The sequence below is a fragment of the Pistacia vera genome, unplaced genomic scaffold, assembly GCF_008641045.1.
Source record: "Pistacia vera cultivar Batoury unplaced genomic scaffold, PisVer_v2 Contig546, whole genome shotgun sequence".
Taxonomy (NCBI): domain Eukaryota; kingdom Viridiplantae; phylum Streptophyta; class Magnoliopsida; order Sapindales; family Anacardiaceae; genus Pistacia; species Pistacia vera.
Window position 1 is genome coordinate 709,832 of NW_022196386.1, and position 16,202 is coordinate 726,033.

Below are 16,202 nucleotides of genomic sequence, written 5' to 3' on the forward strand. Positions count from 1 at the left end.
AACAATTCTATCTGTTCCTATATTAGTCAGCCCTAGCTTATTTTTTATAGTCAGACCAAATATTAGGTAGCTTGCCTGATACCAACTTAGAAAGATGTTAAGCCACTTAATTTTTTTATTGATATTGTAGTTCGACATCTTTAAAAAACTGTCTAATAAATAGTGTGAAATCCGTTGCCTAACCATTGTTCATAATTATGATTCTTCAAAGTTTGCTACGATTGATAACTTCACCATCAAACCATCAATTTGGCTATAGAATGATAATAAAGTAGATACCAATCCACAATTTATCCATAAGGTATCATTGAGGTCTACAATCCATTGCCGAACCATTATTAGGATATGATTGATAGCATTTATAAATTGTTATAACTTTTCTACAAACACTGCCAAACCATGGATTTGATAGGAATTTGGATACCTTGACACAATCCCATCTACTCCTATATTGGTCACTTTAGGAATATTTCATCGGCTCAAGTCCAAAAGAAAGGATAGTAAATATTTTGTTAAACCTACAACTTAGAAAATAGTGTAAGAACGTCATGATGGTTAGACCTTTCGGATGCCAATGCAATGCTCACATACTGACAAAAGAGTAAAAAATTGTCATCCATAATTGGGCGACATGATTTGCTTGGCAATTTGTTTGTTTAATTCATTGCATAAGATATCACGATCCAAATACACACCTTTGATATATTGCCTCAGTATTAATAAATACATAGATGATTTGGACACATACAGTTGAATACATCAAAATCACTGTATACTAACTACAACCAACAAATCTTTACGTCATCAAATGCCAAACCGCAAATGTTCATGCAGGCAAGGTAACTTGCACAATAAAAACTATCACAATCTAACAACACCGAACCTGGAAAAACCAAATCTCTGAATCACCATCACCATCATGCTGCGATACCAACCATGACACTTCGACAACACGAAATGTTGACGTCCACAATGACCAAACCCGATACAATAACATTCCATTCATAAATCACAAAATCGAACCTCAACTACTATCGAATTTTGCCACCCTATGACAACAATGCACCGAGCATCACAATTCAAGGATAGTTGAGGATCGATTGTGTCACCTGAGAACAGAGTTAGCAAAAACAACACTCACACGAGTCTTGTTAACATAAACCAATCCATAAATGTTCCATGTAGCTCAGTCCCAAAACAAATGCTTACATATGAGCCGGAACAAATGATGAACAATTCTACTTCCTCGCAAGTGCACGAATCCCCATCGCAGTATAATGTGCAAAAGCAAGGGTCGATCCCACAAAGATTTGTAAGTTATCAAGTAATCCTAATAACTATGTCTTAATTAAAACAAATAAATTCAATCAAATTAAAGAACTAGTGATTAAAACCCTAGTTAGTAAAAACGCGTATTATACGCGAATTGTACTGACAACCGTATAATTCGCGTATAAAACGCACGTATATATATTTTGTAAAATCTGCCGAATTATACACGTATAATATAAATATCCGTATAATTCACGAATTATTAAAAAAAAACCTGAGCTTTGTTATTCGTGAACAAGCATGCGGCCATGGCTTTTGGAGGAAGGTAACATAGCTTTGTTACTAGTATTTGAAGAAGTGATCGAAGAATAAGAAGAGGAAGAGGAAGATTGTCTAGGTGAGTTGGTAGCGGAGGAGGCGGCCTGGCGGGAGAGAGATTTTTTTCGAGCACATGATTGAACTTTGAAGTTGATGGAGGTGTACTTGTTAGTTCTTGCCATCCACCACAACTCCAGGAACGAAGAGAATGAGATTGAGATTTAGATTTTAGATGTGTTTGCATCAAGGAAATGGTGGGCGGTGGGTTTTGATTTTGGGGGAAATACAAAACAGCAGCAAAGGCTAGAGGCAAAAGGCAAAACGACGGGCAAACTGGCAAAGTTTCAGAATCGCAAAATTGGATGGTGGGGTCGGTTCCATGTGCCTACGTGGAGAGATCTTAACGGAGAGTTCACAACGACAAACTTTTTCTGCTTCTTTTAAAATCTTTCTTACATTTGTTATTATCATTCATTTTAATTGATTAATTAATATATTAAAAACAAATTCGACATACCCCACAACTTCAAATCTTTTGTTTCAGGATTGATGATGTTAGATTTGGATACCTTATATCTAAAAATACTATATAAATTCGTGATGTCTCCTTCTAAAGTTCTAATACAAAATTAGAACTTTAGATCAATAAAAAATAATGTAAATAAATAAATGATAGTTTTTCATTTATGGCTCTCTGCAGTATTGACTTAAATATATAATTAAAAGTTTATAATTTAATATTAAAACTAAAGGTTTACTTTTTAAAACAAACACTTATATAGAAATGGAAGCAACTGATATAGTATTTTAATCAGGTAATCCATAAAAGTGTTAAAACTAAGATTGATATTGTCGTTTTTTTCAAAACGTATTATTGACAATGCACCATATTAAACCCATATATACTCGTACCGTATTTTTCCCGTATCCGAATTTTATGGCCGAATTTTTATAAACGTATTTTTCACCGTTTGCCGAATTATACCCATAAAATTCCCGTACCGTTTTTTTACCGTACCCGTATTTACTAACTAGGATTAAAACTAAGTGTAAAAAGAAACGAAAAATTAACTACTACTGACTAAGCCAAAATAACACCAATAAAAACTAATTTAAGAAGCAATGAACTATAACCTAGGTATCCAATTTCACCATAATAATCTAGTTTTAGGCCAACTATCAAACTATTGTTATCACAATCCAATTTCTAGGGTTCGCACTCACATAATTAAGGTATTACCATAAGATGTTCGGGATTAACCTAGTATCTTTAACACGAGACTAGTGAGGGCGTATAGTTTAGCCTAATGATTAAAAACCCATTAAACACAAGAACACTCGAAATCATGAATAAAGGCGCATCTGTTGGTGCGTATACACAAATACTAATCATTCAAGAAATCATGACCAATTAGAGCATTCTATTAGAGCGTATGCACAAAATACTAAACATTCATTCACGCAAGCTATTCAAGATTAGCTAGGGTGTGTAGCCTAACCTTGTCTCACACAATCAATTAATTAACATTAAAGGTGATCAAGCAAAAACATCAATTAAAGATTGAATAAAGGATAATGAATAAAACTAGAATTGCAATGGATTGATAAGACAAATAGAATTAATAAAGACATAAAACATTCTTATTATGCTACATTGGATCCCTACAAAAGTATTTAGTTACACATGAGCATAAGGAAATCAAACCTCAAAATCTTGAAAACCATGAAGTACAAGAAGAAGATGATGAAACCCTAGGTAAGATCTCCTCTCCTTGCCTCTTCCTAATTATATTTGATATCATAAACCCTAGCCCCCTAAAATATTGCTAAGGACATCTATTTATAATATTAAAATCATGAGGGTATTATGGTAAAAAGTTATACTTAAATTAAAAACGCATAATAACAAATCTGCACATCTCCCAGCACTAATGTAACTTTCGTCTCCATTTTTAATCATATTCCATGTCGAACTGGGCCATGATCAAAACATAAAAGTTGTAGATATGTCTCTTAGCTTTAAACGCTAGTAGAACTAGGTCAATCGGAGTTGTGTAGCTCAAGTTATGATCATTTTCATGCAGCATGTTCTGGCAGAAAAATTTATGAACATAAATTTTCCGCATTGCACTGCAGCATGATTTTGTGGCGCCGCGGCATGAAGTTTCTATCCATTTTACAACTTTTTTATGTTGTGTCATGAGAATAGTTCCGCTGCGGCATGGGAATAGTTCTGTTGCGGTGAACAATCTTCAAAAATCCATAACTTCTTCGTTTGAGCTTCGATTCTCGAACCGTTTGTTCCTACACGCTTATATAATTCTTTCATCTTCAATGTCCATGCTTGAAATCCTCATTTTCAGCACCTAAACACCTGAAAATTCACAAAACATACTCGTGATTCTAGAAAACAAAAGAGATACAGAAATTAAGTAAAATCAACCAATTAAACCTAATTCCCTCACAAAATACCCTTAAAATCACTAAGTATGAGTGCACTTCCAAGCAATGTTCTGAAACTCGGACCAGATCGGACGGTCCAACCGGGTTTCGTCAATGATTCCAGTTTATTAAGTGTTAAAAACCAGTATTTTCATTTAAACAGCTTTCGACTGTTATTAGACCGTTAGAATAGTGTTAGACCGCTAGTTCAACCAGATCAGATGAAAATCCGATCCAACATATGTGATTGTTTTAAAAGGCAGAATCCATGCCTTTTTTGCTTCAACCTTCATTTCTTTAATCTTTTATTTGTTTCTTTGTCTTTCTCCGACTTCCAATCCAACTTCATTCATCTTCTCTTCCACCTTTATTCATCTTTAGTTAGATTCGAGATTAGAAAGTGAAAGAAAAGAAAGATAAAGGAGAAGATCTGCAGAAGCAAAAGAAGAAAGAGAAGAGAATGGAGAGAAAGAGAGAAAAAAAAATGAAGAAGAAGAAAAAGAAGAGGAGGTGAGAAAAGAGAGAATACGAAAGAAGTGAAGAAGAAATAGAAAGACGTGAGAAAGAGAGGGGAAAAAAAATTGATGAAGTAGAGAAGAAGAAAGAGAGATGATGTGACGTACTGACATGTGAGAAGTATAAAGAAGAAAGAGATGACGGAAAAAAAGAGGGAGGAAAAAAAAAATAAAGGAGAAAAGAAGAGAGAGAGAAGATGAAATGACATGTGAGGAAAAAAAATATATATATATATATTTGATGACATCACTGGTTTGACCCGTCGGTCAGACAGGTTGGACCGCCCAAACCAGAAATCGGTCACTTCACTGAGTCACCTTCTGGTCCGGGTTTCAAAACATTGCTTCCAAGCACTCATCAACAAACAGATAGCATGGCCAAAAAAACAATGCGTAATCTTTAGACAAAGTACAAACCATGAACATTTAATGTTACTCAGCGTCAACAATACAAGGAAAAACTAATTGCCCATCACATGAACATACCAACAACAAATACTCATTGTTAGGCCAAAATTGTAAGCTGAAATAAAATCATCAAACATCAGTGAGCATATAATTCACACTAATCGATTGCAACCACAAACATACCAAATCAATGAACTTACCGAAGACTTAATAAACACAACTTGGTACGAAACATGCTGGACATTGTATAAACACGTCAACTTTTTTCCTTGCAACCTGAAAATGAAATCAACAAAATCAACGAATTCACATTTTATACCAATTGATCGGCAAAAGAGACGCATTGAATCAATGACTCTACCAAAAAAATAATAAACACAAATCCTTATTTCCTTGAAAAGAAACATAACAAAATGTAATCGATCTTCATGTTAACATTGTTAAGGAACAATTATTCATTTGTATAAAAACTGGTACCTAAAAAACAGAGACAACAAAAGTTAATTAATATTCATGTTAAAACTATCAAGGAACACACTTACTGTTCAGAAGGAATAACACAATCAATCATTCAAATAAATTGGCCAAACAAAAACAATCATTCAAATAAATTGGCCAAACAAAAACAATCATTCAATCGAACAAGAAACATTAAAATAGTTAGGAGACATACTTACAATTTCGCATTAAAATACCTAGAAGATATACTTTCAGTTCAAAGGAACAAATCAAAATAACAACTCATCTGACAGTATCAATTCGACGTCCTACCTTTATTTCATGCCAATTCATGAATCTCCAACCTGTAATCAACAACAAAAACATACATAAATAAAAAACCATCGAATCAAGATGCACATGAAGAACAAACATATTATTTTTACAAACTAAAATAACATATAAACAATTAACAAAAGACCAGACATATTATTGACGCCAACTAACAAATTGAGATGATACACAACTGAACATGAGCCCCTTTTATAACCCCTTATTTAGACCTTTCACCAACGCAATTAAATACGATTTCAATACGAAGAAAGTTTTCTGATGTCAATACAATGCACCTACATAATTATAGATAGCAATCCTGGACAAATGTCATTAAACCACAATTAGTAATAGCAATCCAATACACCTGTATATTTGTTATTAATGCATATCTTTGGAATGCCAATGCAATGCACCTGTATTATTATTATTATTATTATCATTAAATATTAATACAAATCTCATTTTTTAATTAATTAATAATTATAGATGCATCAATAAATACCGATCCAACGTGTCAAGATAGAGCAATTTGATTGGCTTGTCAATCCAATGTGTCAAAATTGAGCAATTCTAGAGCTTCTAAAATGTGCCATATGGCGAGATGTATTAATAAATACCAATCCAACGTGTCAAAATAGAATAATTTGATTGGATTGTTAATCCAATGTGTCAAAATTGAGCAATTCTAGAGCTTCCAAAATATGTCACATGGCAAACAACTCACATGGGTATTCATGGCGAACAACCAGCATGAATATTCATGAATCTTAAAGTTAAAAATATCTTGTTAAACCACACATCCAATGTGGAAAGAGAAAGCAACTCTAGAGCTCCAAATAAACCAATTTTAGAGCTAAAAAAAAAAAAAAAAAAAGTGTCCTACGTGTCAATCAAATAGGTATGCTTTTTACCTCAACCTACCATGAATCATTTAATCTCATTTATTTTCTCATCTTCATTATCCCGAATTACAGAAAATTAATATTACTCCTCTTTGTTTAACTTTTTGAATCATTTTTCTGTTATTCTATTTGAATTAAAAAACAAAATATATGTTTGTTTACTTATTGAGATAATTGTTCTAAAAATGAATCCGTATCAAACAATATTTTTTTTTTTTTTTTATTGAAAATAAAAAGAGGGAGACTTGTTTTGCATTATCCTATTATATTCAACTCAAAACATTTTTCTAACTCTATTCAACTAAAAACAATTATTTTTCACTCCTCCTAATCTAAAAATTAATCCACTCAAAGCCACCACCGCCTGCCAAAAACTGATAACGATCGTCCGCCCCAATCTGACTATTTTCGGCTAGATCCAACATTAATGACGACCAGATTCTGGCCATCATTGACAGCCATATTTTGGCCGTTAACGATAACTAGATTATGGCCGTAGATTTGGCCAAAAAAGGCCAGATCGGTGCACAATCAACTAGATTCAGTCGATCATGCGCTGTTTTGACAACTGTTGGCTGTCGTCCTATGGTAGTGGCTTGGGTGGGTGACGGTATTTTTGTTATTTTTTAAACTTTTATTGTGAGGGGTGTTTAGCTAAATTAACAAATATTAAATATTAAAAAATAATTTAAATATTTTCAGAAAATGTTTTTACCAAACAATTTTTCAATATTTATCAAATTCTGATATAATTTTCATATATTAGATTAAACACATTCTCAAAATCTTCTCCTATTCAATTTAATCTAACTCAACTCAACTTAAAATAGTTTTTCATGATATCATTTTTCATGCTCAAAATTGATAAAAAATTCTAAAGAGTAAAGACCACCGGACGAATGTCCATACAATCCCTGGACTTGTTGACAAAAGATTTTTGTTTCCCTCCAATCCAATTACACAACCTCAAATACCATTTCCCCATCAATCCAATATGTCCTATCCCCTTCCAGATATATAAACCAACCCAAAATTCAACCAAATCAAAATATCCATTTTTCTTCAATCTTCACTAATCTTAACCCTAATTCTCAATTCTTTCTCTTCTCATGGAACTTTATTCTTCTTCTTCGTCTTATTTATGCAATAGATATGTTTCACCTCCCATTCGGTCAACACCTCATCCTCTCTCAATTCCATCCACCACTGTCTCACTCTCCCTCCCCAAGAACCCTAATTTCGCCTCTTCCTTTCGCTTGATTCGCCGGAGAAACTCCTCTTCCTTTCGTGTTTCTAGCTCCGATACTTTGGTGGCCGGCTCGAGCGAAGTTGTCAGCAAGAAAGACGAGGTGTCTGGTGACTTGAAATCTTGGATGCACAAGAATGGATTGCCTCCTTGTAAAGTTGTTCTTAAAGAAAAGCCTTCGCATGATGACAAACACAGGCCTATACATTATGTTGCCGCCAGCGAAGATCTTCAGGTCTGATTCTGTTGAATTTTTGTTTTTATAGGTTTCGGTTATTTGAGTTCCAGTTCTGTGATTCTTTTTTTTTCTTGAAGTAGGCCGGTGACGTGGCGTTCTCCGTGCCCAATTCGTTGGTGGTGACGCTTGAGAGAGTGTTGGGGAATGAGACCATTGGTAAGGTTTGTTGTTTACGTTAATATTGGCACAATACTACAACATCTATATATATATATTTTTTTTTTTTTTTTTTTTTTTATATGCAATGCTAGTTGTCATTAAATGATTTCTTGGTGCTAAATGCAATGCATTTGCTTTAGATGAACTGAAAAGTTGTAGTGAGAGAAGGACACAGCTTACTGATTAGTTGGGAGAATGCAAGTTCAGATTTTGTATATTACAGTAATATTGGGCGTACCAATGTTAGAACTAATTTGCCAGACATGGCTGTAAAGCTAGGATGATGACAATCTTCATAAGCTTCAAATTGATGGGAATAGTAAGACTTGATTGAAGAGTGTAATTTTTCGGCTTGGTTTTCATGCAGCGGAGCTATTGACTACTAATAAGTTATCGGAGCTGGCATGCTTAGCTCTGTATCTAATGTATGAGAAGAAGCAAGGGAAAAAGTCATTCTGGTATCCATATATCAGAGAGCTTGATCGACAACGAGGGAGAGGCCAATTAGCTGTGGAATCCCCACTTTTATGGTCAGAAGCTGAATTGGCTTACCTGACAGGTAGCCCCACTAAGGTACTTGGTTGGTCATCCTTTTAGCCACTGGAAGATGAATAATGGAAAAAATTTGGTACATGCTTGCGTCACATATCTAAAGTCTGTCTGCCATTGTTGGATGGTTTAAAAGGTTTTAAGACTACATTCTGCTGTCAATGACTTAGGCTGAAGTTCTTGAAAGGGCCGATGGAATCAAAAGAGAGTATAATGAGCTTGACACTGTCTGGTTTATGGCTGGGTCTCTATTTCAGGTTTAGCTCTTTCATTTAATTGTCTTTGTTTTGTTAACTTAAAATCTTATCTGTAATATTTAATGGTGGTGCTCATATTGTGACATCTGTTGATTATACTATATATAATTTGCAGCAATATCCGTATGACATACCCACTGAGGCATTTTCATTTGAGATTTTCAAACAAGCTTTTGTTGCTGTCCAGTCTTGCGTGGTGCATTTGCAGGTGAGTTGTTTGTTTACCTCTTACACATTTTCCTTCTTCTAAAACACTTGGAGACATGAATGATTGTTAGACAGTGATCTATGTGCTTGACTTTATGTTTCATGTGTTAAGATGGTATAAGATGGTAGAGGATTTTGTTTGCCTTAACTATTGTTAATATGTTGTAACCAAATGTTCAAGGCCCAGAGTTTGCATTCTAGTTGTTTTTAAGGAGTCAGTTCTCCTAGAACAAAGCATCATGTATATTGATGGAAGATTTTTTTCCTCTAATGTTCTAAAACCTGATCTTATCAGTAGCTCAGCATACAAGTTATATTCTGTTCTTAACAGTTTTTGGTGTCAATCAATGTCAGATGCGCAATCCATGAAGTTTATGTTATTGGTGGTGTGTTATTTATATGGTGTTTTTTGTTAGTGAAAGAAAAAAGGACTATGGGAGTAATACTACTGTGGCTTCATTGTTATTTGGTTCTGGACTGTCCACTTAAAAAAAATATAAATAAAAAAGCTGTAAGGGTCATCAAACCTGTTTATATTCTTGAATTTGTTGCATCTCTCAGTTTCTTGATTCTCCGGCACTATTAAACGTTCTCCGGTGTCCAACCACCACCACTGGAAAGAAAACCTTATTTTTTTTTTCATGTTGTCTTCTTAAAAATGGTCTTCAAATGACTAATTTAGGCCCTTCTTAACTCAGAAAGTCAGTTTGGCTCGGAGATTTGCTTTAGTACCGCTTGGACCTCCACTATTAGCTTATAGTAGCAACTGCAAGGCAATGTTAACTGCTGCTGATGGTGCTGTTCAACTGGTGGTTGATCGTCCATACAAGGCTGGGGAATCCATTGTTGTCTGGTATGATATATGCTTTATTGGCCACAATTCTGAAGCTGCTCAGTTAGTCCTTTCTTGGTAAAGAAGACTTGCCTCCTCATTCGTACATTTTGTTATGAAGTATAAAGTTTGTTTCTCATTTGGTAGGTGTGGCCCACAGCCTAATTCAAAGTTGCTTATCAACTATGGTTTTGTTGATGAAGATAATTCTTATGACCGTTTAGTGGTAGAGGTAAAGTCTCTATCTTAACTGTCTCATACTTGCAGTTTTACTTTTTCCAAGGCAATCATGTTGACATGCTTTACGTATCACATATTCCAGGCAGCTTTGAACACTGAGGATCCTCAATATCAGGACAAGAGAATGGTTGCCCAAAGAAATGGCAAACTATCAGTGCAGGTTTTTCATGTATGGACTAAATCTCTTCTGCTATATTGAAAGGTTACTGTTTTATTTTCTTGTGGGTAATCTCGAATGAAATTCTTCTGTAGGTGTATGCAGGGCGGGAAAAGGAAGCTGTTGCAGATATGCTTCCTTATTTACGATTGGGCTATGTTTCAGATACATCTGAGATGCAATCTGTCATTTCTTCTCTAGGTCCTGTGTGCCCTGTAAGTTCATCTCTCTGAAGCTTGCACTCACCTAATTAAGTTTAAAGCATTCTGAAAATTTACTAAAATTTGGAAGGATATCAAGTGTACTCGATGTAGTAATCAATGCTTTTTGGGGTAAATAGTCAGAATTAGACTTTAATGCTTCATGCGTGAAGCCTGGTATCCATGGCTCAAGTATAAAAGTTTTGAGCCTTTCTACATCTTGCTCCTCATTCATTTTCTTCCTGTGTAAATTACTTGAGGCAAGAATCTGATACATTCTGACTGATTTGGCTGTGCCTTGTCTTTATAGTTAAAAATTGGCTGGTTATTGGACTGTCTTTGTCTTTATAGTTCTTCACAATGATGTTATTATTTTTGCAAAACCACTTGTGCTTAATGCAAAATTTCTCTTTTTAAATGGAGAATATAATTTTTTGCCTGTTGGGATTTTATTCGATCTTATAGGTGAGTTCTTGTATGGAACGAGCAGTGTTAGACCAGCTTGCTGATTATTTCACTAGAAGACTGGCTGGCTACCCTACTACCTTGAGTGAAGATGAGTCTTTGGTAATGTTTGCTCCACTGTATCTGTTGATTATTATTTCCTTATTTATTGCTCATTGGGTTCTAACTGAAACTTATTTATCATATTAGTTGGCAGATTCTAACTTGAAACCTAAGAAGCGAGTTGCTACACAGCTTGTGAGGTTGGAAAAGAAAATGCTACATGCATGCCTGCAGGCGACAGCTGATTTAATAAACCAGTTACCAGATCACACTGTTTCACCATGCCCAGCTCCTTATGCTCCTTTGTTGAAGTGAAAGGCATCTCTCTCTTACTCTCTCCCACACATCCATGGCATGCACAGTTACACACTGTTTCATGAATTTTGCCTCTATACTTGGTTGTCAGGGTTATAATTTGGGTAAGTCTCTGCAGAAATTACCAATATTTTAGTGGTCTTGCAAAATTATGGAACTTCTTTGCAGTACTTGGGCATATCACTTTCTATTTGGAGAGTATGAGACAGGTCAGTGGATTCGAACCTACTATCACTGTGATAAATGATATTTTTATGAATCCTCTGTGCATTATAAATCAAGGTAACAGATAACCAGTAGTTTGTGTGCAGGTTGGAACACCTCAATTGAATTATTTTTCAATTTAGCAAAGAAAATTTTAAATGCAAAAGAAATAACAATTTTGAATGGAAAAATATCAGAAAAAATAAGCAACAAAGAAAAGAAAAGAAAGAAAGAAAGAAACAATCTGAATAAAACTCCCATAATCTGTTTGAAAATGCTCGAGAAATGACAACAGGCTGTGCATTGCACATTCTAAAGGCCTGGATTCAAACTTCAATCAGTTTGGAAACATTAGTCTGTCTGGAAGTCATTTTCTTGGTTTAATGAAATGCAGTTGACCATAAACAAACTAATGCTTTGTCGAGTGATCATTTTGCTTTACGCCTTGCAGTTGAATTGAAGTTGGGTACTGTGTAGGGCAACCAAGGACTGCTGGTAGTTTGTCATGGGCTCTAATAGGAGTTAAAGTGAGATAATTGGCTTGTCGTTCAAGAAGATTGGGCTGTGTAACTCCGTTTTGTTTATCTTGGTCGATTAAAAGTGCACATAGGATCAAAATTGTAATGGAAGGAATAATAGATCAGCATTCTCAATATATGCATTGATGATTTGGCCATTCTTTGTAAATACAGTTCTGGACGACCATTGTTTATGAGCTCTTTTGTAATGCTTGTAATTCTTTAATATAGAAAAGATATTGTTTACATGTGATATTTGGTCGTTTTACTTGAATCAATCCCATTTATTTCTTAAATTTGTATGGAGGTTGTGGGATCTTGCATTTGGAACATATTATTAAAATCTTTAGTATAGCTCTTCTTTTTCCAGGAGTTCATATGATAACTGTTGCTATTTCTAGGGGTGGGTGGATTTGAGTATCCACCTAAATTCATAGGAAATGGAACCGGCCGGTTCCTTGGATTTGGAACCTACCCTCGAAGTCAGGAATCAGAACCTGAAACATAGATTCCGGTTTCGATTCTGGTTCCGGGTATCCAGGTTAAATTTAATTACCCCCTACTTTTAAAAAAATGACAAATAAATCCTCTAAAAATTACAAATGCACCCTAACGGTTTACAAAAGTTACAATTTAGTCTTTGTTCCTTTCTGGGTACCCAGATCTCAGTTTCGATTTTGGTTCTTGTAGGGGTGAAACAAGAAACGGTCGGTTCTTGATTTTTAGAGCTGGAGCTAAAACCCCGGGTACTTGTTAGTTTTGGTTTTGACCTGTTGTTTTGCACACCCCTAGGCCTATTTCTACTACTCAGACAAGATTACTAACATTTTTGAATTAGAAGAACAGGGGTATAAAACCATTTTCATTGTTCATAATGATAGATACATGTAACAAGAGGTTAAAAAAATTTGCTGTTTAACAGTTACCTAGTTAAGATAAAACAAAAAGTGAAAGATGAAAACTTTCTGAAAATCAAATCTAATTGAAAAATTATATAACAACAATGGGAAACTATCAAAATTTTACAGTAGCTATGGTGGCGTATGTATCAAAATTCAAAATTCATAAATGTAACTTTGTTCTCCACATTTCTCCAATGACCTTCCTTGGTTGTGGATTATCAGGTCCTCTATCCCGCTGTCCAGAAGTGAAATACAACCATCCATCCCAAAAACCAGTCAAGGTGGTTTTTACTCGGTACGGAAGCTTTCCAATCACGGACCATGTCTGTAATTAACAAAAATATAGAGATGCAATGAAGCAAGGAATTGTATCATAGAATCTTACAATGAAAAAAAAATATATATACTTTATGAGGCTTTAGTAACAAGAGAATAGGATTACCAGTGAGTCTAAATGGAATTGGAACACCTCCCCAACCAAAATCATCCTTTTGGTCACTGGGTGCTTTTCTGTTGTACCTCCTGTTATGATGATCGAATTATTGACGATTACCCAAGCACACTCTATATGAGAATTGGGTTTCGGCATTGGAGGTAATGTTTTCCACTTCATCTCCTCATCCAACATATAAACATCAGCATAAACTACCTGAAATACAGTAAGAAATTAATTCCATATAAACTAAGGAGACATAAATGATGTGCAAAATTTCACGTATAGTAGAATGTCAAACAATATTATAGATGCAAGTACACTGTATTAGAAACATGATTACATATAGTTTTTCTCATACCTCATGCCGGCGTGAACATTTGAAAATTGGTGATCCAGGTTTGGCCATAAAATCACCCTCTTGACCACCAATAACAAAAAGCCGATCTTTAATCACAATGCAAGCCCTGTGAAAATATTTACTTTCTTGATCAGATTGTTTGAGTTTGCAAAAAATAAATTCTCTTCGCATGACTTGAATCACAAAAAAATTTTAATCTCAATACAAGAAAATGAACGATAAAATATAAACTAGGGAAGCCCGCACACCGATGAGGTCCACCACGAGGAATAGAAATTTCTGTGCGCCACTCTTTCTCCAATGCTTTGCCATCCTTCACTGCAATACTCCAGTGTTCCAATCCGGGCGTGTGGCGATTCTCTTTGCTGCCACCCATCACATGAAGCCGGCCTCTCCATAATTGAGTAGCAGGAGAATACCTGAAAATTCTCATGTTACAATATTTCATCTCTCAGCTAAAATTCAGCTAATGATGGAACAAATACTCGTTCACTGATCTCAATTACATCCAAACTTGAATAAATGGTTATTTGGATTTCAATGCAGTTACAGTAAATATTTTAAGTCTTGTGTCAACCTAAAAATCTATTATTTCAGGATATTCAAGTCCAGGGAAAGATGTTCCTTAAAGAGTTGCATATTTTAGCGGGAGGGGACCAATCAACATCTGCAAGTAGACACAATACAAAAGCAGGTAGATAAACATTTCTTTTAGCTATTGCTAAGCAAAACAAACAATGCAGATTTCAACTTAGTAGTCATTAAACAGAGCTGATGGTGGGCATATGAGAATTTAATTTAGATCAAGGGTCAAAATCCAAGTATCTTCCAGAAGAAGAATGATTCGAAATTGTGTTTCCACAGAACTGAAACATGATTTACATTTATCCTATCAAGTCACATACCTGGGAGCTGGTAATGGAGGCATGCTGCGCCATTTCCTCATCTTAGTGTCAAGAACAAATGTACGAGCTGTAGGGCCTCTGCATTGAGGGCCATATTGCCCTGAGACTACGTATATGTATCTCCCATCGCTTACCACTCCTAAATGCGAATGTGCCATCTCTTTTGGCATATCAAATCTGTCTACCCATTTATTATCTGAGAAATTGTATACGTCTACATGAGAATGCACCTAAAAGACAAAAACATAGGCATAAACAGAAAAAAATTAAAACCATTATTTTTGAAATCATAGAAACATCATTCAGTCCTCTAATTGAAAAGGTCCCTTGAAGTGAAATCTTATCTAAGCCCACAATAAAACGATTATACATGGTCAATAAAGCCCCAAGCAAAATGATTTCTATAGACTCAAATATTGATTCTAATGTGAAAAAATGGGAGCTGGGAATAAATGCTCACATAGTCAAGGGTTCCATATCCTGCAAAGACATAAAAAAGATTCTTAATCTGAATTGCTGCTCCATCAAGACGTGGCACAGGCGCTGATGGCATTTGCTCCCATTCTAATTCTGGTGCTGGTAAATCAGCAAAAGTTGCTGATAGTGATCTTTCTGGAATCCTCTCTGCTTTATCTTTCACAGCCATCGATTCTTTCTACAGATAAGAAACAGATGATCAATTCACCACTATCAAAATTCATTCAATTATTAATACAAGTTAACATCCTATGTAGGTGTAGAAGCAAATTGATTAAGAAAAAGACATCCGCTTGGATGATGAGAAAATGTTCAGCATCAAAAACTAGAATGTAGCAATCCCACAATAATCTTTAAAAGAAAATCACAAATCCCAGTCCACAAATCCGAGGCAAAAGCAAAAGAAAGAAAATGACATAAAATTCTGCATTCAACAGTTTGTACTAGATTTATGACAAATGCAGGACTGTAAGAGGAAGAAAACGTGAACCTGGCCAACTTTGCTAGCATTAAGGTTTGGCACAACTATGAACCCCGATTTCTGCCTAGCCCATTTGGATGCGATTGATAAATATGCAGAAGAACAAGAAGAAGATGCCAACATGAAATCTGCAATGAGAGCAGCTCCTATGAGAGCAAGACAAGACAAAAGCAAAAGTGTCCTTGTGTATGTGTGTTTGTTGTTGTGGGTAAACCTCGCCATTTTCGTGCAGGTTGTTGATTAAACCAGACATGGATTCTTGAAGTTTATATATTATAAAGGACAAAAGGAGATAGAGCGCTTGAAGGAAAAAGAAGAAAATTTGTCAACAGAAATTTAGAGCTAAAGAGATGGGCGCTTGCTGCGCCCATGGTTTTTATTCA

General features: G+C 35.1%; 2 protein-coding genes across 2 annotated transcripts; one reads left to right on the forward strand and one right to left on the reverse strand.

Annotated features, from left to right (window-relative positions):
- Window positions 1–1,580: 1,580 nt before the first annotated feature.
- On the forward strand, window positions 1,581–12,534 carry LOC116107711 (actin-histidine N-methyltransferase-like). The gene is made up of 13 exons (XM_031393999.1): window positions 1,581–1,597; window positions 7,782–8,112; window positions 8,196–8,271; window positions 8,642–8,847; window positions 8,994–9,080; window positions 9,196–9,288; window positions 9,986–10,140; window positions 10,267–10,351; window positions 10,442–10,528; window positions 10,612–10,731; window positions 11,182–11,283; window positions 11,371–11,747; window positions 12,220–12,534. Exons 1-12 carry the CDS (start codon window positions 1,581–1,583, stop codon window positions 11,536–11,538), a joined length of 1,527 nt encoding a protein of 508 aa, XP_031249859.1. The 3' UTR covers window positions 11,539–11,747; window positions 12,220–12,534.
- A 737-nt stretch (window positions 12,535–13,271) lies between these two features.
- LOC116107730 (kelch repeat-containing protein At3g27220-like) lies at window positions 13,272–16,083 on the reverse strand. Its single transcript, XM_031394029.1, has 7 exons — window positions 15,829–16,083; window positions 15,322–15,516; window positions 14,862–15,091; window positions 14,205–14,375; window positions 13,957–14,062; window positions 13,605–13,811; window positions 13,272–13,487 (listed from the first exon to the last, which is right to left on the reverse strand). The coding sequence occupies exons 1-7, from the start codon at window positions 16,039–16,041 to the stop codon at window positions 13,323–13,325; spliced, it is 1,287 nt and encodes a 428-aa protein (XP_031249889.1). The 5' UTR covers window positions 16,042–16,083; the 3' UTR covers window positions 13,272–13,322.
- Window positions 16,084–16,202: the final 119 nt, after the last annotated feature.